The 25,136-nt window shown below is 40.0% G+C and overlaps 1 protein-coding gene across 1 annotated transcript in view; it reads left to right on the top strand.

Annotated features, from left to right (window-relative positions):
• Nucleotides 1-25,136, top strand: part of MRPS9 (mitochondrial ribosomal protein S9) — a 37,607-nt gene that overhangs the window by 2,840 nt on the left and 9,631 nt on the right. The window contains exons 2-6 of the mRNA XM_035115472.2: nucleotides 5,729-5,908; nucleotides 15,025-15,087; nucleotides 15,177-15,207; nucleotides 16,395-16,474; nucleotides 23,247-23,335. Coding sequence (XP_034971363.1) covers nucleotides 5,729-5,908; nucleotides 15,025-15,087; nucleotides 15,177-15,207; nucleotides 16,395-16,474; nucleotides 23,247-23,335 — 443 coding nt within the window. The remainder of the gene's footprint in view (nucleotides 1-5,728; nucleotides 5,909-15,024; nucleotides 15,088-15,176; nucleotides 15,208-16,394; nucleotides 16,475-23,246; nucleotides 23,336-25,136) is intronic.

The following is a 25,136-nucleotide window of genomic DNA, read 5'->3' as shown; positions in this document are numbered from 1 at the left end:
ACAAAATACTGTGGGGAGATAGAACTCGCAGAACAACAGCAGTCAAAAACTGTATCTACCACGGTAAAGATATGGCAATGTAATGAAGCCCACTATTTCACCTGATTTTAAATCAGACTTTGACATTTGATGCTGGAAAAACAGCCTAATTAGATAGAAAGATTAATGAAAACCAGAAATATGATTAATTACTCAACAATTAGAAACTATTTGCATCCTGAGAATTTATTATGGTTTAAATACTTCATATACACTGTGTTGTTACATGACGTTTAAGAGATTCTTAAGAGATTTAAAAGAATTTTATATTTAATAGGTTCTTAAGAGATTTAACAGTTTGAGGAGACTGTCCTAAAAAAAGATAAAAATTGACTGTTTTGAATTTATTTTGTGAAACAGAAGTATGATTGTGAATGAGAACAGGTTGAGGATTACATGATTAAATGGGTGCAGGATACTGGAAATATGATCCCCATGGAAATCAGAAAATTGCTAGAGCTCATTCTTTTTTTGTTAAATCAAGCTATAAGAGAAAACTGCTTCAAAGTAATGTCAAGGTGGTATTTAACTTCAATTGTACTAAGTGTGATGAATAATAAGGAAGTTACTTACAGTAACCATAACAGTTAGATGTTACCGTAATTTTGTAAATTTCTATGCTATGAGTTCTACTATTGTTACTAAATTACACTTTAATCCGAAGAGAATATTTAGACTACACCTAATCTAGAGATGATCATTGCAGCAAGGATGTTGTTTCCCCAGAAATTGAAAACTCAGCTATTGCCTCCTCAAATTAGTGACAGGATAAATAAGCTTTGGAAATTGGTTGTGGTGTCAAAATTAAAATATTACTTAATATTGAAATAAACAGGATATAGACAAAATAAGTTTGGCCCCCATTCTTACTGTATTGTCAAAGAAATTATTGTCCCCCAACATTTCAGTATAGTTTTATGTTTTAAGTTACGTATTAATGATAATGTAATTGTTCTGCTTAAAAATGATTTAAGAAGCTATATTATTTGAAATGCATGTTCAGAAGGATTGATAATATTAATAGCATTATTGTTATCAATATATTTTTCTTGTTGCGTACTTTGGCGCGAAAATGAAACGTTACTGTTCAGCGATTGCACAGCAAATTCCCCCACCCTTACAAGTGGGTGCTGAGGTGCTAGTGGAGAGCAGCCATGGGCAATATGAGGATAAATGATGAAATGTAACAGTTTGCAAGGATGGGCTCTCCCAATTTGCTACATGAAATGTAGCCATGTTCTGGTTTGAATTTAAACATTAAGAACTCCTTAAGATGGCAAATGGAATGTAACTCAGTATTTCCCCTTGCTTGCTTTATTTAATTAATTTCTGTCCCAGAGCAGGGTCACCTAATGAAATAGAAACTTGTTGCATCCTGCTATCGTATCACGTGACCAACACTAAAATTCGCAGCATAGTCGTACCTAACTGTTCCTGCAAACAGCACAACCAATACTGTCTGCACCTCCTCACAAGCCCTCCCTACCAAAAGCATCAGCAAAGAAATGAGCTTTTAACTGGTATCTAAAACCAGTTCTGGTCCATGGGGTCACGAAGAGTCGGACATGACTAAACGACTAAACAACAACAAAACCAAATAAAATTGGTGTCCGTCACAGTTGAGGTGGGTGGGAGGGAGGGAATTCCAAAACTCAAGTGCCACCACAGAAAGGCCTCCGCTTATTTGTTTGTTGTAACATGTATAGGCTTATATTGGTAGGATCTGTCTTATATTGAATCTATTGGTCCATCTAACTCAGTCTTGTCTGCACTTTTTAGCAGTGGGTCTCCAGGTGACTTCACCAGCCTTACCTGGAGATGTCAGGGACTGATGCATGCAAAGCAGATGCTCTCCCACTCAGCTTTGACTCTTCCTTCACTTAGATTTTGATTAATGCAACTGATGCCTTACATTAATGAATGGATGGATGCTTACAAGTGTAGGGGCCATAATAACGTTCAAGACAATGCAATATACAAAACTACTATCAGGATGAACAGATGGGAGACTGGTCTTCAGTTGGTGGGCCAGGACTTAGTACTGGGTTGTGACTTGACCTAAAGTAGGTTGCAACAGCAATACTACCATCATACCAATACCTATATAGCCATATTGTAGGATTGCCATACGTCCTGATTTTCCTGGACATTACCGGGATTTCAAAGTCTGGGGCGGGGGGGATTTCCGAAAGGCAGTGCTTTGTCCTGGATCTTAGGAGTCAATTGAAAAATCTTGGTTTTTTGGCTCAAAAAACTCAACAGTTTTGGGGTTTGTCAAAAAAAGAAAAGCACAGCTATGCTGCTGATTTTCAACATAATTGTAATTAATTAGGGATCAAAATAATGCTAGCAGTGTCTTGCAGCTTTAATACAGAATTAACCGCAAATAATTAAGTAAACATCTCTTACTGTAAAATCCTATACTTGTCTACTAAGAAATAAGCCTCTTTGAGTTTGCTTCTGTTTGACTAAAAAATAATGTGCGTAGGTGGTTCACCTACAGTGTGGATAATTCACCTACAGGGGTCGGGTCTAAAAGCATGTGTGTGTATGACAGAGACAGAGAGAGCACTCTCTCTTGCCTGTTCACCAGCTTCTAACAGTTTCAGTCTAGTTGGTGGAACCTGTAGGGGGGAGCCACAGTTTATGCAAAATCTGCCTTGTGAAGGCAGATTGATCATCCTGCTAATGCTCTGCTTATATATTTCTAAGTAATGCAAATATTACAAATACACCATAAACCTCCAGTGCCCTTCTCATCCAAATCCCTGGTGTTCTGCCTCTTGAACACCTTGTATCTTGGAACTAGGGAGCACGTGACGATACTTAAAAGTAGCTGGGCAGGCTAATGTATTTATCTGTCATGGATGAAAAATACTATCCAGATTAAAAGAGAAAAGCCAAGAAATCACTTTTCCCAATACCATTTTCTATTCCTGGAAAGTGGGAAGAGCCACTGATTTCTCTGCCTCCCTAGGACTCATCATTGTCCTTGTCTCTGCAGTGGTTTTCAGGCCTTGAAAGCTCATATTTAACTACATAAAAGGTGAAACAAAATTAAAAAATTCCTTCCAGTAGCACCTTAGAGACCAACTAAGTTTATATTTTGGTATGAGTTTTCGTGTGCATGCACACTTCTTCAGATAAAAGGTGGTTGGGATATCACCAAAGAAATGCTCTTGTGTTGCATCAGGACAAGATTCCATTGGTTCCATAACTGGGGCTTGCTTTTTATGACACAGTGCTACTGGTAAGGGGTAATACAAGGAATTATAGGAAGGACCCTTTATTTCTTTTGGCATGAGGCCTTTGTTTGTTGCTGTTGAAAGGCCTGGATAGTTCAGTTAGTGAGAATGTGTTGCTGATAACACCAAGGTTGCAGGTTCGATGCCCATATGGGACAGCTGCATATTCCTGCATTGTGGGGCATTGGACTAAATGATCCTTAGGGTAGCTCCCAACTCTAGAATTTTATGATTCTACGAAAGACTATTAAAAATATTTCATATCTGAATTCAGCACTTCAGATATTGGACAGCAAAAAAGGCGTCTCTTTCTTTGCCAGAAAGTTTAGCTTGTGACTTGTTGGGAATAGGCCCTCTTTTGAAATCCTTGGGACTTCCTTTTGCGTAGATCTGTGCAGTATAGCTAGACATGCAGGGCACAGAACTCAAACTGAAGTAAGAATATGTGTCACATTGTAGCCTAAAAAATTTGACCACTAGATGGCTAAGTCCTTAAATTGCTCTCTAGCAAAACTGTTGAGTAGATCTACAAGATTTCACTTCCAACTTCTTTCCCACCCTCCCATTTCTTTTTCTTGTTTCTTTCCAGGGAGACAACTCCAGTAATCTGTTTATGGAATAATTAGACTGCTGAGAAGCTTTGTTAATATGAACACAGGACAAATAAAGTAGTGCATAAGGATGGCTCTTTGCCAAGCTTGAGCCATTACTGCTTTGCCAGTGATTCTTCTGTTCCTTTGGCAGAGTGCTTGATTGAAATTACAGTTGTCTTACCCACTGATTATCTTGGTAAAAGAAAAACAAATCTGTCTAGCCATATCTTACAGGATTCCATAAAAGCCAGAAGATAACTGTCTTTTGGACCAACCATTGTTTTGAGCAGAAATTGTATTCTCTAGTAGGCATTGATGGCAATTACACTAGGGTTTTAAGAGGGAGGAAGTAAATTGCTCAGCCAAAACTGTCAGCCAGGCTTTTAAAATGGGCTGTCTTAGTCAATATGGTAGGCAAATATGCTAAAAAGCTTTGGAGTCCTCATAATCTGAAGTTTTAAGAATTGGTCAACATTTACCAAGAACGGTGTAGAATTTCTTTAAAAATAAGTATTTGCACACATGCATTCAATATATGGTACTAAGACTGTATTCTTGTAAATTAGTTACACTGAGTTCAGTGAGACTTATTCCAAGTAAATGTGCTTATGAAATGCAACCTTAATATATTCTCAGTGCACTCTAGAAATATATATTTCTATCATTATTATTTTTTACATCTGTTAGCTAACACATGAAAGAGGATGTGAGCCAGGTTGGATTTGAGTGTGTGAAATTTGGCCTCTTGAATGTCCCGAGTTTCATTTGCTTCTGAAAAATCAGGTGCATGGAAATATTGAAAATTAAGTAACCTGTTTTATTGAAGGTCTAGGCACATAGAATTCTAAAGGAGTGGACTCTCTTTACAGTTCCTTTTCTCTTCCTCCTCCCCACCCACCCCTGTTTACTTTGCCAACACTTACCACAAGTGACCTAGACCTACCTTCTACCTTCTTCATCTGTGTGCTTGCCAAAATATCATAGGAACACTTTACCTGATTATTAGTTATATTAGATGGGGATATGTAAATAAAATACGTCTTGTATGCTTAAAGGCAAGCATTTTGAAAAACAAACGATTACTTGCTTCATTGTGGCATCTGTCTCAGAAAACCAAGTTTCTTGGAAAACAATAGCCCCTAATGATAATTTATTTACAGAGGAGATGCCAGATATTTACAGAGCAATAATTAATCTTGCCACATCACTTCTTTTCTAGAATAGTGCTCTTCTTTTTCTTTTTCTTCTTCTTCCTCTTCTTCTTCTAGAATAGGGATGTGGCCCTGCAGATGCTGCTGGGCTATAAGTCCCATCAACTCTCCTGCTGGCTGATGCTGGTGGGAATTGGAATCCAACATCTGGAGAATCACAAGTTTCCTATCTCTATTTTAGAGCTTTATGTTTGGAAGGAACAATGAAATTTCACTCAGTTCATATAAATCACAAGCCCCAGATCCCTGGAAGTGTTCCAGTAGTATTTAACTGGAAAATTAAGTGGATTGTCTTATGTTAACATTTATTAAATTTTAAAACGTATTGGAGTTGAAGATGCATTTTATCTCCACAGCAATAGCCCTGTGAGATGGGTTATGCAGTTGGGACAGTATAATTTACCCAAGAATTCAAGTGAGCTCACATCTGTATACGTGTTTTTCTGCAGTTATACCCTGCCTATCTTCTGTCGGTGAAATAAAGGCAGCATAAAAAGAGTTCCCTGGTAGTGTCTCAAGCAGGCACTGAGGAGTCCAGACTACCTTAGCTTCAGCACGGTTGCCGTATTCTATGCCTTGATACAATATCCATGCTGTCCTTTTTATTTTGAGGTTTGTGATCTGTGTTTTCCTTCCCTAGACATTAAGACTGATCTGCACTACCACAACAGTGCAGAGGAAAAATGTTGCTGCTTCAGGACCTGAAAAGTACACGGAAGCTTTCATCAAGAAACAGACTGAAGATTTCAACATAGGAAAGAGACATTTAGCCAACATGATGGGAGAAGATCCAGAAACTTTTACCCAAGCGGATATTGATGTAAGTATGGTTGCTCAGTTGGAGAAGTAATTTACTGCAGGGTTTCAGAATTGAAAGCTCTTTGCTTCAGCATGAGCCCCTCAGCTCTCCGTGAATTTTAATCGAACTGTCAGCGTACAAGCGAATGCTACTATACATAGAAAACATTGCAACTGTGGCTCTGAATAGAGATTCTACCCCTACTACTGTGCGAGGTCAGACACCACACTGCAAAACTCTATACTATAACTTGCTAAAGCACAGCAGGTTCTTTTTAAAACTACTAATGGATAATCCCCTTGATCTGAGGTCGTAAGAACCACTATCAAGGTTTATATAGCATTTGGAAGCATTTACCCGTAATTTGACCTGCTGGGTAGACTTATGCTGGGGTTTCATGTATGATACTATAACAGCTAGCATTGCAAGTGACCTTTTTCATCACTTAGGGCCAACACTTGGCTTGCAACTCTGCATGCTTATTTTGGAGCAAGACCTACAGGAGGTTATTCAGAGTAAACATGCCTGTTCCGCTTTTGATTTGTGACTTCAATACATATTTGACACTGAGTTTTAATTCTTTCCGGTTGCCCCTGTGTTAGGTGCTTTGCTGATCAAATAAAATAAAAAAACAATTAGAACTATTATTTCCTTCTTCCCTCCTATCTAATCTCTCCCACCCCACCACATTCTACCCTGTGTTATTTTTTGATGGTATGGCACAAAAATGTCAGTAGTTGTGAGCCATTGCAGTTTAATGTAACTTCCACATAAAGATGCAGAATGTCTCTGAATACTGGGTGTTGGGACAAGCAAGACAGAAGCACATTAACTTACCTACAAATGTTGAAAAGCAGGCTGTGTAGGTGGTCATGGTTGAAAACAAAATAGTGCACAACTCTTCTGATCTAGCAATGCCATTATACTTCTCCTTGTTTCAGTTTTTTAAAAAATACTCTTATCTTCCCTCTTTGTCCTATCCTTTTTCCTGATTCTTTCCAGAATGGCACCTGCACCTTGCTGGTTGGTTCTACAGTGTACAGCCAAAAGCTCTTGTGCTACTGGGACAAAGGGAGAGATTTATTTATAATATGCCCCCCAGTACAAATTTATTTATTAGACTGGTTCAAGTTTTGACCTCCACATTGCATGCCTCAGCATGAAGCCATGTTTATATGGAGTTGCATTGATCTCTGAGCAGCTCTGATGTAAAGGCACGCACTAGAGAGTCTGTGTCAGCATTAAAAACCTTATGATAAGCAAGTCAGTTCTTTAAGCTTGAATTACTTGCATTTCCTCATGTTTATTAGCTTTGTTAAGGCTAACAGACCAATCCTATGCTTTCTGACCTCCCCTGAGATTGGAGGGGGATTGTTAAGATTTGGGACACAAGCTCGTGGCACAGATTTGGCTCTGGTCAATTTAAAATGGTGGGTGGTTCTGTAAGCCCAGTGCCAAAAAATCTGGGACTCAAGACTCCTGTGCTACTCTTAACAATGCCGCTGGTTCAAAACACATACCGGGGCGCTTTTCTCTCTGATCCTAGGTAGCATGTGCCACAGCAGCCAGGAGGTGTTAGTGATGTAGCCCAAACAAGTCAGTGATGACTCCAACATTCTTTCTGCAGAAAGGAAGACTGGCCTGGAAATGAGGGTATAACAACTAATACGTAGGATGGAGAAGCTTTGATTTACACTAGCCAGGGCCAGTAACTCTGATTCATCTTGCAGTGGGAAATTTCAGCAGCCTGGGCAAAGTGATTGCCAGCATTCTATCTGAATGCTGGGACTGGTAAAAATCAAAACAGGAAATGTTCCTTTCCCTTGTGTATTTGCACAAAGAGGGAACGAAGCAGCGGGAAAGAAGGGGGCAGTTGAACTCATTCCTTGCCTGCTTTCTTCCCTCAGTTCCCTAACTTGGTTGCCTGCCTCTCCCTCCCACCTTTGTAAGGGATAAGTTTTGATCTTGAAATCTGGCCGAGGAAAAAGCATTTGGGGAAGAGATAATTCAATCATTCATTTTGCAGGGAGGAGGCATGGGTAGAGTGTGGAACTCTTTGCTCTTTTCTCTGCAAAAAATGATCTCCCCACCACACTGCTGCTTTTATATGTATTTACTAGTGCCTTGTGTTTTAGAACACAGCTTGCCTCCAAACAGTCTTAATTAGATAGACTCTTAAACTCACACATGACGGTTCTTCCCCGGCAGTTCCTTCCAATAATATTAGATGCTTTAAGGGAAAAAAAGTCACCTGAAACTATATTGAGCCCTAATATGATGTAATCTTAAGATCCTGTATCAAGGCCCAACCTTGTGGCCAAGAAACAGAGGAGGTTTTAGATACAACTTTTGTGAATTAGGAGTTAGGCCCAAGTCTAGTTTATTGCAAACTGCCTCCTCAAGAAAACTTTTCCTTGAGAAAAATTAGGTATATCCTGAAAAATCTCATTTTCTCCTTCTTGCAGATGTCAAGTATAAGACCATTTCAACACGTTATCTTTTTTTAAAAAAGAGAAGACAACAAAGAACAACATTTTACTTAGCAAAGCATAGTACTTGTAATGCTTGTTCAAATAACATCAGGTGTTGTAAATACTTAGGCTGTATAACAGTGTCTGCTATGCATAATTAAATTTCTGTTATAAAAATATAAAATCCGCTTAGCACTGGCAGCAGAATTATCAGGCTTTACACTTGGAATGGTAATAATTCCTTCTGATGAGTACTTATGCATCTCCTGTCGTCTACTGTTAATCAGCCTGTGTCGTACATTTCCAAAGTAGACATCCCAGGGTTCTTTTTCTTACTGGCATTTTGGATGTGTGTGTTTTGAAACAAGTCATACAGAGAAATATGTTAACGGGGTTGTCATTGCGTTCATGAGATATTTTTTTGCGCAGAGTAGTGCTTTCCTGGTGGTTTTATTTTCTAGAAATAAAAAGTTAAGCTATAAATTACAACTGTGTGTCTTGGGGAGAGGCGGGGGGACTCCAGTAAATTGATATATAACTCTGCAGAAGTCTACCAATTGCTTTTTAATTGGTATTATAGACCGTGCTCTGAAATCCGGATGTTTTATTCTCCTATGTGTGAATATGCAGTATGAAGTTTCTCTAATTGATTCGCTTTGCCCATTCCATTTGATGTATCATTTTTCACAATATTTCATAATTTGTGCTCATTTCTAATGAACAGAGTCGTTAGGACAGGCATGTCTAAGTACAACTGACAGCTAACATTAGGTGCCAGATGCAGTTTATAAAGCTATGTAGAACTGTAGAGAACAGTTTAAATAAATTAGCACCTGTACATTAGTCTCACTTGCTGGTAATTTATAAGCGAATCAGTAGAGATGACATTTAGGTAAGTCATTGATCAAGTTAACAGCTGCATACCCGCTGCCCAGCTGGGATACCTAATTAATAGAGATTGCAGTCCTGACCTAGTGCTTTTCCCTGGGTTGAGAATGTAATCCTTTTATTTTGTGATTTCATTTTTAATGTATGGTATAAACACACCTTAGCTTTGAACAGTTGGATGATATTAACATATAACCATTCAGAGAAAAGGTAGCCCAACCAGTACCCAAGCCAACTTGGAATGATGTTTTGTAATCCATTAAATGCAGTCACATCATCCTGTTATTTATTTCGGACCTCTGTTGAAGACTGCTTCCTTGTTCAAAGCTTTATAAAGAAAGGTGAGAGTTGTTGGTATATGTGAGCACTAAATAAGTTTGTGGGTAGGGTAAGCCAAACGTCTTGATTGTACAGATTTGCAGACTGCTTGTAGCATTTCATAGAATCGTAGAATTGTAGAGTTGGATAAAAGGTGTAGGAGTAGGAAAAGCCTCTTTTGCTCCAAAAGAACATGTCTCCCCACCCCTTTCTTTCTTTTTTGCTGCAGATCTACCAAGGGGGAGGTTTATGATACCTTGATTTTCATTCCAAAATATAAAGTAGCTGTAGGTGGCTTTTGAAGGGAGTTGGAAGAAAGTTGGAGGAGATGTTATAAAGCATGTCGGCTGAAACTTATACAGTATTTCAGAAGAGAATAAAACATCAGAACATGTGATTGCAGCTCACTTTAAAACGGGTGCCAAAGACTACATTAATTTTATCCTTAACAATCTTTATCCAGAGTAACATTTTTGTTACTCTGGATCCTGAAAATATGGGAGTATATAACTCCCGCAACAGTTTTAGCCTTCCTCTCGAGATCCATTTCAGCTGAATGTTCAGCTTAGCAAAAGCCGTTGTCTCCCCACCCCAATATCAAGTTGGAATATAAATAATAATGATAAAGGAACACGTTTTTATGAAACAAATCAAAGACAAATTAGACGAGTACATATTACTAACTTTACAATAAAATAATTTTGGGTCACCTAGAATTCTATAGCCCACCATCTTCAGACTTAAGATAGGCTCTGCTGCCGCTTGCACATTTATCCAAAGAAGAGACAGACAAGTCAAAAACAATCAGATTAATCAAAACTGAAAAACTGTTGCCATAGTTGCATACGAATCAAACCTTTTTTAAAAAATAAATGTGACTAGTATTGAATACATCTGCATTAAACATTTGGTAATAATTAATTTTTTCAAGACACCTGTAATTTGAACTGGATGCTTTCTTTCAGCTTCTTTCGTTGTTTGAACAGAATTATTTGGGTGGTAGTCAACTAAGCTGTGCTCCTTGTAGGCTGTTTCATTTTGTGTAAGCTGCCTTGAGTTCCAGCGTGAGGAAAGGGTGGGATATAAATAAATAAAGTAATAAAATAAGAGAAATTGCTGAACGTGACTAAGTCGGGTCCATTAACAATAGTAACAATTTTATTATTTACACTCCACCCATCTGGCTGGGTTGCCCCGGCCACATTAATGGCAGTGGGATTACTTTGAGTAAAACTTAGTTGAATGCCACACCTTTTCTTTAAAGTCTCAATTAAAAAAAATAAATTAGAACTTTTTGGTAGAGGAGAAATGAGAGGTGAGTCATCAGGAGTTTGTTTCTTTTTCATAGAAGGAATGGACTTGAAAGTGTTATTTGCAGGGTGCATTGGTTAGCTCACCAGCACTGCTCTAGTAGTTGCAGGTTACTTTTTGGGAAATGTGAGGCACCCGTCTGCTACTGAAGTGCCGGCCTCTAATCTTGGCACAGGCCCAGCGTATTTTGTCTCTTTTAGGACCCTAAGGCACTTGGAGAAACACATGGGCCTCCAAAGATTTCCATCATATTAATACTGAACCGCAATTGTAAAACAAAGCACCTTCTTACTTGCGCTTGTGTGCCACAGTTTCTCTCTTATTTCATTCGGCATCAGGATCTTGCATTGCACCAAAGATCACATCTGAGGCTGCCCTGCGTTTAAGGAGTTAGATGTGGTGAGCTGCTTCTGTAAAGCACGGTCTTCATATATACAGATGTCCACAAGAAATCGGGCTTCCAGCTGTGATCTTTAACCATTTTAAAGTTTTCTTTAAAACACAAAAAAAGTGTTGTGGTCTGAGAGCACCAATTGCAGTAGCCTTGCTGAAGCTAAGCATCACCAGTGAGTGGACTGCTTAAGATCCCTATGTACATACCACCTTGGGCTTCCCGATGACACGATATGAATGAAAACATTAGAATTTTCATTGGAAGCCACATAATGAGGTGAAAAGAGGCATGGATCTGTAGAACAGTAACGGGGTTGTGACTTAAGATTTCAGCATCCTAATAGCACTGAAGGAGTCCTGATGTTGGCACAGCAAGCTTTCTAATGCTAGCATTGCACAGTAAGTCACCTTTAGGTCGTTGTCCATTAGAGTGCCATACATTTGTGCTCAAGTACGCCCTTGCATGATAGATATGAGCAGCACTAGAAGCTGGATCTTCCTGTGTCTGCAGTCTAGATGAACGTGTCCTTCTTGCTCTCTCAGATCACCCCAAAAGTATGATTTTAAGGTTGCAGGTTAGCTCAGGTTGAGCATGATCATTTTAATCTCAGGGTTGTGAGTTCGAGCCCCATGTTGGGCAAAAGATTCCTGCAGTGCAGGGGGTTGGACTAGATCATGCATCCCCAAACTTCGGCCCTCCAGATGTTTTGGACTACAATTCCCATCATCCCTGACCACTGGTCCTGTTAGCTAGGGATCATGGGAGTTGTAGGCCAAAACATCTGGAGGGGCGCCGTTTGGGAGTGCCTGGACTAGATGATCCTCCTGGTCCCTTCCAACTCTTACCATTCTATGATATACCAGCAAAAAGTTTTGCTATTGTCAATCTTTTTGATAGAAATTTTATTGGAAATTCCTTACTTGGGATTGCATGTTCATGTGAATCCATTTTAGCCATTTGGTTTCAGTTCAGATTTTCAATGAGGAGCCAAGTGGATCTCTTACCATTCAGTGATGTGGGAATGCTACCAAGAAAGAAGCAGGTCCTTGAAAAATCTTGTGCAGAGTACTTACAGTTTGTGCTCATCATTGCCTTCGTCTCGTTTTCTACCTCTTTAGCATGTACACAGGCAATATTCTGTTCTGCTTTAATTACAGATATGTAACAGTTCTGGTTACAGGTAGGTAGCCGTGTTGGTCTGGATCGAAGTAAAATAAAAAAATTCCTTCAGTAGCACCTTAAAGACCAACTAAGTTTTTATTTTGGTATGAGCTTTCGTGTGCATGCACACTTCTTCAGATACGAAGATATGTAACAGTCAGTGTTTGTGCTCTTGTAGCTGAAATTATTGTTTGAATCATCAAGCAGAAGCTGGCATTGAAGAGACTACTTAATAAGTATACATAGACGGTCCCAGTATTCCATAATATATTCTTTTGATATGTTATTTTATATGGTGTTTAATATCCGTTGGCTTGCAGTGGGTTTTTCTATTGTCATTATAATTAATCCCCATTTGTTCACAAATGAATGTTCACCTACTCTGTATATGTACAATATCCCCATTGACTAACAAATGGGAATTCATCAAGTCACTAAGAGAATCAAAATACCATTCCAGAAAATCAAGTTAATCCTTTCTGTTTGCTGCTGAATTCTCAGAATTTCTGTTTGGAATGCCAATAGGGTATTAATAAAGTAATAGGTGAGGTCTTTATACACTCCACGCATATTAAGTGGGTTGATAGCGTTGACAAACCAATCTGTGTCCACAGAAAGTATTATCAGTGTGTAATAGCCTTGAGTTAATGTAACCAGCAATACAACACAATTCTTCAGAGAGAGAAATATTAACTGCAGACTTGAGACTTTTTCTTCTCATTGTAGACAAATTTTGCTTGCACTAGTATTTCTTAATGCAACAGTTCAAGGTTCAGAATCATAATGAATTTTACATAATTTTACGTAACCTCTGTGCTACAGGTATGCTCTATTAGATAGCTTTAAAATTATTGAGATGTCATACTGGATATCTTCCTAGCACACCAATGTAAACACATTAGCCCAACTCAGAGCTTCATGTACTCTGCTGACATGAAACTCAGAGCTATTACGGACTTCCTTGTTTGCTGAAAAGTTGGAAATAGCTAGCACTTGCAAGCGCTTTCACCTGCAGCCTGAACCAAGTGGGGGGAAATGCATGCATGTGCATCAGACCTTATGCAGACTTGAGGTGTCAGGGTTGGAGCTATTTTCTTACAAGTTGGTCTCAATGGGTTGGATCTAAACTGTTTGTGGATAGAACTCACTGGCAAAACCCACCTCCCACTCTTCATCTGGAGCCTCCACTGGTTCTGTGTGTCCTCCATGAAAAGACAATGTCTTTCCTATTTAAGGATGGGTGTCTGGACACAACACAACGAAATCGGGTACTTCTTTCCGAAAAGCATACACCCCAATCTCTGAGCGGTGTGAGATTTCAGGGGTTCCAGGCGCTTACCCAGGATTTGGTTTCCTTGGAATGAGGGATATCTGATACTGTGGTGTCTTTAAGATATAAGGTTTATTTACACATATACACAACCTGAGCTTATGATGGAGGGGGCTCACAGCATTAACACCCCAAGAGGGTCTTGCTTCTCTCATAGCCGCAGGCTTGGATTCAAATAGGAATCAGGCATGGTTCTGTCTCTCCCAGCTGTCTGGCCTTTGCTTCTAGCTCTCGCACACAAATCCCAACCCTGGCCTTTGCCTTTCTAACTACCAGTGAGTTGAGGGAGGGGGCTGTCTGGAACAGAGCCACTTCCTTTGTTACCTTAATGGCCCATCCTTACTTAGATTTCAACCCTTACTGGATCCAGGAATTAGAAGGGACTCAGGCATATAACCTCCCTCCCACCCTGCAACTCACAACAATGCAAATCATAAAATTGGTGATGATTTAAAAAAAGGGGGCAGCAGCCAGTAAGAGTGTATCAGGGCCAGCTATTTTGACCTGCTAGAAGTCACATGATGATGACGTACTGATGCTTTAGAGAAAGTTACCGCTGATGTCAAGGATAGAGCTCTTCCTCTCTCTGGAGCATAGAGGCCAAAGCAAAATAAGCTGGCCTGGCAAACTCCTGCTAGCTGTTGGTAAACAACACTCTGTTCCCTTCTCCAGCATCCTAAAGCAAACAGAGGGTATTGGAGTATACATGTTCCCAAATTAGGAAGGTAGTGTAGGAGTTTAACCTTGACAGTTAATATTATCTGAGTTGATGAATCGTAGGCAAATTTATGTAGCCGGCTGAAAGGAGACCATGATCTGCCAGTAGACCTCGGAGTGATTTGCAGCAGATTGACAAGGGTTTCTGTCTCCCAATCGTTGAACAATGGCAAGAACACAAAGGGTACTTTCCATCCAAAATAAGACAGCTGAAACAAAGAAGGCTTAGGAGGAAATCAGGAGTGAATTTGTGTGTGAAAGGACTGTGAGTTTTGTTCTGGGGCTTAGCATGTGCTCAGAGGCCCTGCTTCTTAATTAATACTATATGTCGGTCCATCTGCCTCTCCACTGGTATTTTTACCTACCTCAACTTGGTGATCCTTGGAGATCTAGTAAAAAGAAAGTCAAAGGGTAGAGATCCCACAGGCATGAAGTCTACCCATCCCTGTGCTAGATTTCCTGAGATGGGGGCTCTAATTTATGACCCTATGATTATAAAGTTGTGGGGTTTTTTTTTAAACAAAGTCTTATTTTTCTCTTTTTGCAGAAAGCTATTGCCTATCTCTTTCCTTCTGGTCTGTTTGAAAAAAGGGCCAGACCTGTAATGAAGGTAAGAACATGATTCAGTGCTTTAGATATAAAGAGAGATTTTGTATCAATTGTGCTAACATTTTTCTATTTTATTATATTTTTAAACAGCATCCTGAAGAAATGTTTCCAAAGCAAAGAGGTATGTGGAGATAGACTGTGTATGTGAAACCACTTAAGTTGTTTTCTGTTATTTTCACATGTACACAAAAGCTAGGATACAAAAAGCTACTAAATGTGCACCTAGAATTTTGCCATGCCCACTGGGTTTTTATATGTTTGTATCCTCACTAGGAAGTAAAGATACCCTTGACACATCACAGACTGCTTCGGAATACCTGTTTCAGAAGTGGCTTGCTCTGTGTCATTGGGGGTGGAGGATATAGTAAAAATAATAAAACAAGTTCAATCCTCTTTGGGTATGCAGAATAATTTACCAGGCCCTTTGGATCCCAGGCCATATTTGTGTGATTCCTTTATTTGTTATTTTGCTCTTCTTTTAATCTTCCTATGGTCATTTCTCAGTTGACCAAAGAGATCGTGAAATTTATTGGCGACTGCAATGAAAAAGTAATATTGGGACAGTGGAATTCCACAACTTTTTACCTTTTAGGTGGTGGTTAAAGCTTTCTGCAGTCACTAATCACAGTGTTTACATCTTATCCTTAAGGTTCACAAATCTTGGTCCTTAAATATCTTGACTTTTTAGATTGAGGGGTGCAGTATATGTTTTTAAAAGAGCTGACCACAGCCTATTGCCGCAGTTGCAGCTCTATATTGCTGGTATATCTTTATCTAATCTGGAGCTGCACTTTTCATACCAGTTCATTCTTGTTGGTTTCTCTTCTGTGTGTGCTTTGCTATAATTCCCTGTGTAAATGTGCCTGATGCCGACTTGAGGTTGCAATACAGAGCATGAACACTTGGAAGCGAGTTCTGTTTAGATCAGTGGGAGCTAGTATTGGGCTATATTATAGAAATAAGCATATTTAGCTGCAAATAGATACGGCTGAGGTAGTATGTGCATTTTTAATATGCTAGATATTTCTATAAATGCTTAGTTTCTGTGACCAGTAAGACCAGGCTGAGAGGTAATAAGCTTAGAGTGAAGAACTGTCACATATTAGACAGGATCATAACCTTAGCGTGTTTAAGCAGTGGGATAAATTATTAGTTGAGATTGTGGTGCCAACGTTGTCTTTTTATTAAAAAATTAACCACAGAGAATATCCTGGCATTCCCTGAACAGTGTGCTGTTTAAACTGTAGTTTGTTTTTTTAGACATCTGTAATTACCATTACTTTTGTTTCCTTGTTTCTTTTCCTTAAGCAATCCAGTGGGACAAAGATGGCCGCCCATTTCACTTTCTCTTTTACACTGGCAAGCAGTCCTATTATTCTGTAATGCATGTAAGTTATCTAATATTTTTTTTCTAGTGGACCAAAATAAGGGTCACCTATTGCATAATGTGCATGTTTGTCGTAATTTTCTCAGGGCAAACTCATTACCAAAGGAAGGAATGACTATTAGCTTTGGTTTCCCCCACAGTTATTAAACAGGTCTTGCTACGAAAGAATTTCAGGCTGTGATAAGTAAAATACCAACCAAAGATGACCAGAGGCAAATTCATACGGTAATCCTTTTAAAAATGTACAGTATTCTTGAAGGAGAGGAAAGTTGCAGAAGGTGACTAGACGTTTCTTACAGACAGCCGTATTAGATAATGTGTGAAGCAGGTTTAAAGCTTTAACTTACATTTGCGTGTAATAGCTTGACATTTGGGGACACAGTAAATCCGCAAGGGGCCAGTGCTGTGTTTTGACTGGCAGCTATCCTACCGTTTCAAACATGAGGATTGGTATGCGTTCCACTAGAGTTCACATTGCTTTGTTTAAAATCTGGGCCCTGAGTAAAGCACTAGCCTCAACCACTTACTCGGAGGCTACAAAGAACAGCCTCTCCATAGATCAGGGGTCCCCAAACTACGGCCCCCGGGCCGGATGCGGCCCAATCGGCCTTCCAATCCGGCCCGCGACGACCCCCGCCGCCCGCTGCCGCCGCCCGCTCTCACGGCGCGCGGCGCAGCGGCGATCTGAAAAATCGGCAAAAAATTGCCGAAAATCCTTTGTGCGCATGCGTACGGGCCTCTCCCGACCCGGAAGAGGTCATTTCTGGTGCACTTCCGGGTCGGGGGAGGCCCATACGCATGCGCACAAGCGATTTTCGCCGATTTTTTTTCCGCCCGTGTGCGTGTGCGCATGCGCACGGGCGCGCACTCCCCCGCCCTCCGGCCCGCTGCGCGCGCACTCCCCTGCAGTCCGGCCCACCGCGCGGTCGGCGCGGCGGGCACCGGCCCGCCGCTCGGTAAGTCTGGGGACCCCTGCCATAGATCATGGGTACTTTGTGGCTCTCGGTTATCTAAATCCCCTTTGACACTGACTCGGGGCTGGTACAAATCTAGGTAGACAATGTTGCCCACTACTGCATTGTGTTAGGACGTGAACATTGGTAGTGGTAGAAATCCTAAGCCTCATGCCTGAACATTGTGGTTGTTGTGTTAGTACTTTTACTTGTCCTTTCTTTCCTTTTTTCTGCTGCCCTTGCACATCTCACTTCACACTTTAGGTGGTCACTAAACAAGTGAGCTGATTTCCCATCTGACTTGTTTTGTTTGGTAAGCTGTAAGAAATCTAGCTTTAATTTTATGCAATTGTCCTGCATCAGTATGGTAAATAAAGTCTGCAGCTGCCTCCCCCCCCTTTTTTCTTTTTCTTTTAAGAACAGGTGTTTATGAACTTACAGACAAGTCCCTTCCTTCCCCAGGTCCAAAAGAAAATGACACCTTTGAAGTATGGGCATGGGATTAACAGAAAGGCTTTTTGTGAAATTTATCAGCAGTTGTAAAAATTAGTAGGTAGATTAAAAGTCTGTTCAAGTACTGTCAAACACTACCCAGTAGGAGGAAACATCTCTCCATGCCTATTAACTGTAATTGCTAGGCATCAGACATCCATGTTAAGAAACAGTGTATCTGTCTAGCTTGCCACAGCTGAATTTCTGGATTAGATGGGATTTTGGTCAGTCCAGCAAGGCAATTCTTAGTTGAGCCCATACTGTGATTTCTAGTGACTCCTACATAACAATCCACTAAAGCGTGGGTAGCTAATATAGTGCCGTTCAGATATAGCAGGACTACATTTCCTATCATTCCTGACCATTGGCCATGCAAGTTGTAGCTGATGGGAGTTGGAGTCCCAAGAATATCCGAAGGGCATCACTAAAGAATCTCTGAACCTATTTCCTACAGAAGCAACATATTGATACCCTGTTTCTCATATTTTAAGGCATCCCCATAAAATAAGCCATAGCAGGATTTTTAAGCATTCAAAGAATATAAGCCATACCCCGAAAATAAGACATAGTGATAGGAGCAGCAGCAATGCCGGCCGCGGCAGCAGGAGGAGGAAAAAAATAAGACATCCCTTGAAAATAAGCCATAGTGTGTTTTTTTGAGGAAAAAATAAATATAAGACGTGTCTTATAATATGAGAAACACGGTAGTATTTGATGCATGTTGTCTATTTGTGGAACTTGATTCGCTGACTTTGTGGAAGAATCTTCTAGTAGAATGAATTGTGTACTGAAGTTCCGTTATAGAAATGATTTATTTATTTTTGTCATCTGATAACTTTTCTGCCTGGTGATGCCGTTGAACTCTTGTTTCCCTTGGTATCTGCTTCTGGTTGCAGTACCATTTAGAGGACTTCCTCTGTAAAAAAAACAAAAAAAACACCATGGCTTTACTGTGCATTTTAGAATTATCTGGTGTGTGTTTGTACTCCACACACCCAAAGGACAAAATCCCCACTTGTCAGGTACATTTATTTCTGTAGAGGGAGAAGAGAGGAATTATTTTTTCTTTTGGTTGACCTTGGGCAAATGAGCTTCTTGCCCTGGCAGAAATGAAATGAATGATAAATGTAGAGTGTGTCTTTGCTGAGTAATGGAGCTGCAGCGTAGGCTTTCCAGAGAGGTTTTCTCCTGCACAGCCTGAGGCAGCCTGAGGACCCCTACTGTTCATTTAAATAGGTATGTCAAATCTGCCTCGAAACGCTGCTGGTTTGATCTGTGGTAATATTTGTGAAGGTTCCATATGGACTTGAGCCCCCTGCAGTGCTAAGAAATAATGTACAACGCTTCATGGTGCAGACGCAAATTTTCTCTGAAAAGGGATGCAGCGCTGCGTTTTAGCTGTCGGAGAGGATGATGGAGCTGACGCGCTAGGCCTGTCAACTTGTTACACGGATGGGTTGCACGCAGAGAGGCTGTGGAAAATCTGTGCCTTTTAGCTTTTCTACTTAATCACGGTTGTAGCATTGCCTTTAGACTGTATGCTACATTAATTCTCTTCCTGCCTTCTGCCTTTCATCCCAAGTTTCACGGGAAAAAGTAAAGCATGCAGGTCTTGTCGAGGAGCCTTATCAAGCAGCTGTCATCTGACAGGCCATTTGCATTTGTTTTGGCTGAAACAGAGCAAGCCAAGGGCAAGATGTTTTGTTGCATTCCATCATAATGAAGAAATTAAAAAAAATATTACAAGACGCCCAACTTTTCTTTTTTACCCATTGCTTGCCTTTTGAAAGCGGCATGTGAGGTTTTCCTGAGACACACGGCCTTTTCAAAGAATAGCTGTGCTCACCACTTGATTAAAATCTTCCTGCACACGAAATCCTTTTGACAAACAGAAATGTAATCATTGTAGGATATTTGTAAATTTACTTAAGTTGTGTCAGGCCATTTAGAGATGTCTTCATTAAAAAGAATGATATGGATCATTTCATTGAATAGGATTCATCCTATCTTCTGCTTAGGAAATGTGAAACATGTGTAAGGGTGTTAAAGATGAGAATCACAGGCTAATGGAAATTAGAGAGATACTTCTTAAGTGCCAAACTGTCACTTTAAAAAGTAAATGTAAAATAATTTCACTTTTTTACTGCATCTTGTGCACATGGTCTTTTTATAATTTGCAGTATTTAAAAATTTGATAAAATACATTTTTGCCTACATGTGTCCATTACCATTTGCTTTACTGTCATATTTCAGTTATTTATTTCAGTTGAGCCAACCACCCTGTCATTTATATAGGTTATCTGATGCCATATGAATAGGCTTCCTTGTAGCATTTACATTGACCACCATCCATCTTGTATATTCCATTTCATATGCTGCTTACATGTTAAAGCTTATTATTACTTTAGCATTTCTATTCCCATTTTCATCTTTGTTTCTCTGCTTGTTGAAAAGAGTTTGCCTTGGGATGTAAATGGTTTCTTTAGTTGCAGATTCAACTGCATCCTGAAATGTCTTAACCCCTTAAATTCTTATATTTGTGCGAACCACTAATTGGGAACCGCTGTACTAGAAGTCTTCAGAATATCATTCATCTTTTACAAGGTTGCACCATTGGCTTGTTTAGAAAGGCATTGAAAACCCAAACATGTTATGTCGTATATGTACAGCTATATGTAACAAATTAAGAAACAGAATACAAAAACAGACCAGAAGGATGTTTTCCAACTTATAGAATCTGTGTCTGGCATTCTAAGATATTGGTTGCATATGAACTCCACCTATTTCCTCTCTCCAGTGCTTCTGAGACTGGGGGCAAGAGAACCAAGTCTAAATGTATTGATGATGCTGATAACCTACTATGTTTGTTCAAGATATATTTCAAAGATCCAGTAGCCTGGTGCCTGCTCTTAACTTACTATTCAGCAACAGCTTTGTTTAAAACTGCCTGTCTTGTTAATTGACAAGATCGAGGATGCAGTCCTCCTGTTTTATGACAATATATATATGGCTCACAAGTATCTTATAAAATCTACTGCATAATGGCCACATTTGTAAGGGATATAGGCATGTATATTTATGACTTTGCTGTTGCCTCTGGAAACTGTTAGTTAAATCTTCACCTATCCGTTTTGAAGAAGCAAGAATTCCTTTCTGAAATGTTTCAGATGTGAACGTTTGCCGGGTGACATGCTTCTCAGATTCTTATACCGTTGCAAGATAGCATGCATCATTATCCTGTCCATTGATTTGTTATCCTGCAAATAATTTTGCACATGCCTTCCTTTATAGCTATGCACATCAATAAAATTTAAGAACAGCCAGAGTGTTTTGAGGAATGAAGGAAATGGGATCTGAAATGAGCAAGTAAAACTTCCCATGTCACAATGTACCCTGTCAGTAGATAAAAACTCTTTAGGTTATCTTCCTCCCCCCCCCCCCCCATGTAGACTATATTTGAGAAAATAAGTGAGGGTGGCGAAATACATTTAGCCAAAGGTGAACTGAAAATGCCCATCCTTTGAGGTGCTATAGCAGCTATACAATATTCTGTGGGCTATTATCACCTCCAGGAGTCAGCAACCTTTTTCAGCCGTGGGCCGGTCTACCATCCTTCAGACCATGTGGTTGGCTGGACTATATTTTTTGGGGGGGAAATGAACGGATTCCTATGCCCCACAAATAACCCAGAGATTCATGTCCAGGCATAGTAAGCTGAAGACTCTGAAACTAGAGAGGTTATGTGGTAAGGGCTCCAAAACATATTGGTGTGCAAATGTTCAGTCTGAGAAACTAGAAGACAAATCCCAAGTGTAGGTAACCGTTTGTTCACTGCATGGCTACAAATGGGAAACGACCAATTCACCATGTGGTTAGAATCATAATGGAGTAAAGTGGCCATGTAGCTTTTTGAACAAACTATAATTCCAGCTAACACAATAAGTGAAGCAACATCTTCCTCTTTTTCCATCCATGTAGAGCATCATTACCAATCTTAAGAGTGAAGGACCTCGCAAGGATAATGGGACATAGCAACCTGTAATCTTCCGCCATATAGGCTTGAAGGAAGTTTTCAGAGCCTGCTATCAGATTGTTATAGAGAAGAGTAGAGATGGATGTGCCAGTGTGCACTGTAATTTTTATGGTTTGGCTAGCTTCATGTGACAAGCTTCCATTTTAAAAGGGTAGTCAGCAGTGTTGTATTTCTTACATGGGCAAGACCATCTCTTATCCCACCCTCTTCCAAAGGTCCTGAATTGCCTGGGTTGCTGGTACGTAGAGAAGAATGTAATAGAAAGTATATCAGTTCCTGGAACCTGATTCAAAGGTGGAATCTACACACATATAGAAAACATTCTGAAAATGTTTTTTTTTTAAAAGTGTTTTTTAAAAACACAATGAATTTTTCATAAGGCTTACCATTGCCATCTAGTGCCACATTGTATATTGCACTTAAAACACACTTAAAAACATTTTATTTGCAGCTGTATACTGAATAATTTTCTTATAAGCCAAGAAATGTAGTGAATCAGTTCTGCCCCTGTTGACATAATCTTTCTTGATTAGGTTTTCACAAACTCGGGCCTCCTTTACACATAACATTAAAATTTTATCCATAATTGAAAATAAATCAACAAACTATGGTTTTATATGATTGAGCAGCATGCTGCTTTATAGTGTGCTACTCCCCGGCTCTTGCTACTGCTGTTCTGGGAGGAAGCAAACCAACAGCCGATTTACCATTATGTGCAACTTGGACTTGTGGTTTGTTTCTCTCCAAACAAACCACAATTGGAAGGCAAGGTTTGTTCTCGGCTTATCATTTATGGTTTGTTTAGAGACAGATACACCATTGTTGAGTGCTCAATCAGAACCTCTTTTTAGGAAGTTGTGATCGGGTAAACGTCCTTATTCTTTTGTGTCCTGGCTTAAATGGAGTGATTCTACAGCTAAAGAGCCTGGATTGTTTGAAGAATTACATTGTTTTTCTTTTGGTTATTACTACAGACAAACCACTGGTCACTATGGTTTGTTATAACTGAAATTAGTTAAGGTATGTGCTATGCCCCTTTGTAACACAGTTCAGGGGGGGAAATATGGGAGTTGTGGTACTGTATTCTTGCAGTTGAACTAACACACATAAAATAAATGTTTTTATTAAGGATTTTCTTGGGTTACAAAAGTACGTACATTGTCTCCATTTTCACGTAATAGAGTCCTTTCTACAGATTAGTTGTGAGACATTAATGTTGAACTTCTAACTGATACTTGATGCCAAAATTTTCAGCAGAAGGTTTTAAGTCGAGTTCACCCTTGTACTTATTCTAGGAATTGTATGGTAAGCTACTTCGTGTTGAGGAACACCAAGAACGAATCCGTGCTCAAGGATTACTACCGCCTGAGAACAAATCCCAGTTGTAAGTTGTCTCTTTGTGATCATAATAAAAGTATGTTGGGGATGAGGGATGCAGATGCAGTTCTCAAACAAGATTTTCAAGATATATCATGTTATGTGTTATTATTAGCCTAGGCTAGCCTTTCTCAACCTTGGGTCCCCAGATGTTGTTGCACTACAACTCCCATCATTCCTAACTAGCAGGAGCAGTGGTGGGAGGAAATGGTGTCAATACATTATGGTCTGAAATAGGTGAGAATTGGGAGGTAAGCAAAGGAGACTATTGAGGAGTGGAGAGTTGATAGGTACTCCGGCTTTATTGTGTTTATCCTTTCTTAAAGGTAAGCTTTTCAGTGGTATATGAGGGAGACGGATGAAGTGAAAGGTTTTAGGAATGAGTCAAAGTTAAAGCAGAGGTAGCTCATACAGTGAGTGATAAGAGTCTGTGGGGAAAGACTTTGCCTGGCTTGGAAAAAGAGCAGAACTTAGAGCAGGAATGAAGAGCAAACACAGTGTTGAGAGAGAGACTTGCCTTTCACCTCCTTGATTAAGAGTTGAAACTGCACATGTCGCTTTTGCTAGTATCCCTGTGGTGAATGTAACAGCCCCCAAAGAAATTCTCCACAGTCTTTCCTTTGTTTTCACATTTAGAAATGATTTCCTCATGGGGGACAGCCTCCTCTGTATGCCTTCCCTCTTTGCCTTGGATTGATCGTCATCCAAATGATTGTGTGCAGAGCCAAGATATGTCAGACTGAATTGGCACTGGGACACCTTCAGGAAACGAATCGTTTGCTGAGGAGAACCAGCTGGTACCAAAGGATGAGCCATTACTTGGAGTGGTGGTACAAGGAAGACTTATCCAAGGTGCGGTTTAGGAAGGCCAAAAGAAAATGAAATTGGAGGAGGAAGTTGAAGCCGAGCGCTGGGAAAACAGTGACTGTTGAAATCCCTGACAAGAAGGTTAAAAGGCTTCCAAAAAACAACAACAGCAGCACCCCTTGTTAGGACTAGGTTTGGGCTGCATGTACACCATACATTTAAAGCAAACCCACCCCAAGAATAGCTTGTTAAGGGTGCCAGAAACTATAGCTCTTTGCGGGGTAAACTGCCGCTCCCAACAATTTTTGGATTATTTTCCTTTGAGTGGGTGTTTTGAATGTATGGTGTGTACGTGGCCTTAGTGAAAGGTAAGGTTTCAATAGACTTCAATTGGAGGGAAAGGTTTATCACGAAGAGACAGAATTCTTCTTGAAAAATGAAGCGAAGAGGTAGAATGAGGGATAAAAGATAATGCCGCTCAGGAAAAGTAAGCATGAGAGGAACAGGAGGAAAGTAAACAGCCTAAAGGACAGAGGAACAAGCTGATAAATGAACGGCACCAAGCCCAGGGGGTGCTCATCTTTCCGCTGTCCACCGTGTGGAGATATACAAGATGTATGAAACAAACACCACCAGAGAATGCCTGGTCTCTCTTTTGCCTGCAGCACATGGCAAGACAGTGGGATAGTTATTTTTGTTTTCGAAGTGTGGCTAATCCAATCCTATGCTACCCCTACTGATGCTGCCCCTACTGTGTCTTACCGCAGCTATTTTTGATGCACGTCATCCCTCCAGGAACTGAGTGTTCTGCAACTGGCCAGCAACTGGTCAGTCTGTCTTGCACCAGAGCTGATCTAGATAAGGTGTTGAAATCCCAGAAGAATTCCCTTTCTACTTCAGTGCTTCACACCCTGAAATTACCACTAGATAGAAGGGAAGAGTTATGGGGAAGATGAAATACTATTTCTAGCTATGTTTGCGGTCTTTTGTGTTGTGTTTTT

Source organism: Zootoca vivipara, chromosome 4 (assembly GCF_963506605.1).
Source record: "Zootoca vivipara chromosome 4, rZooViv1.1, whole genome shotgun sequence".
Taxonomy (NCBI): domain Eukaryota; kingdom Metazoa; phylum Chordata; class Lepidosauria; order Squamata; family Lacertidae; genus Zootoca; species Zootoca vivipara.
This window is presented reverse-complemented; position numbering and strand designations above follow the sequence as displayed.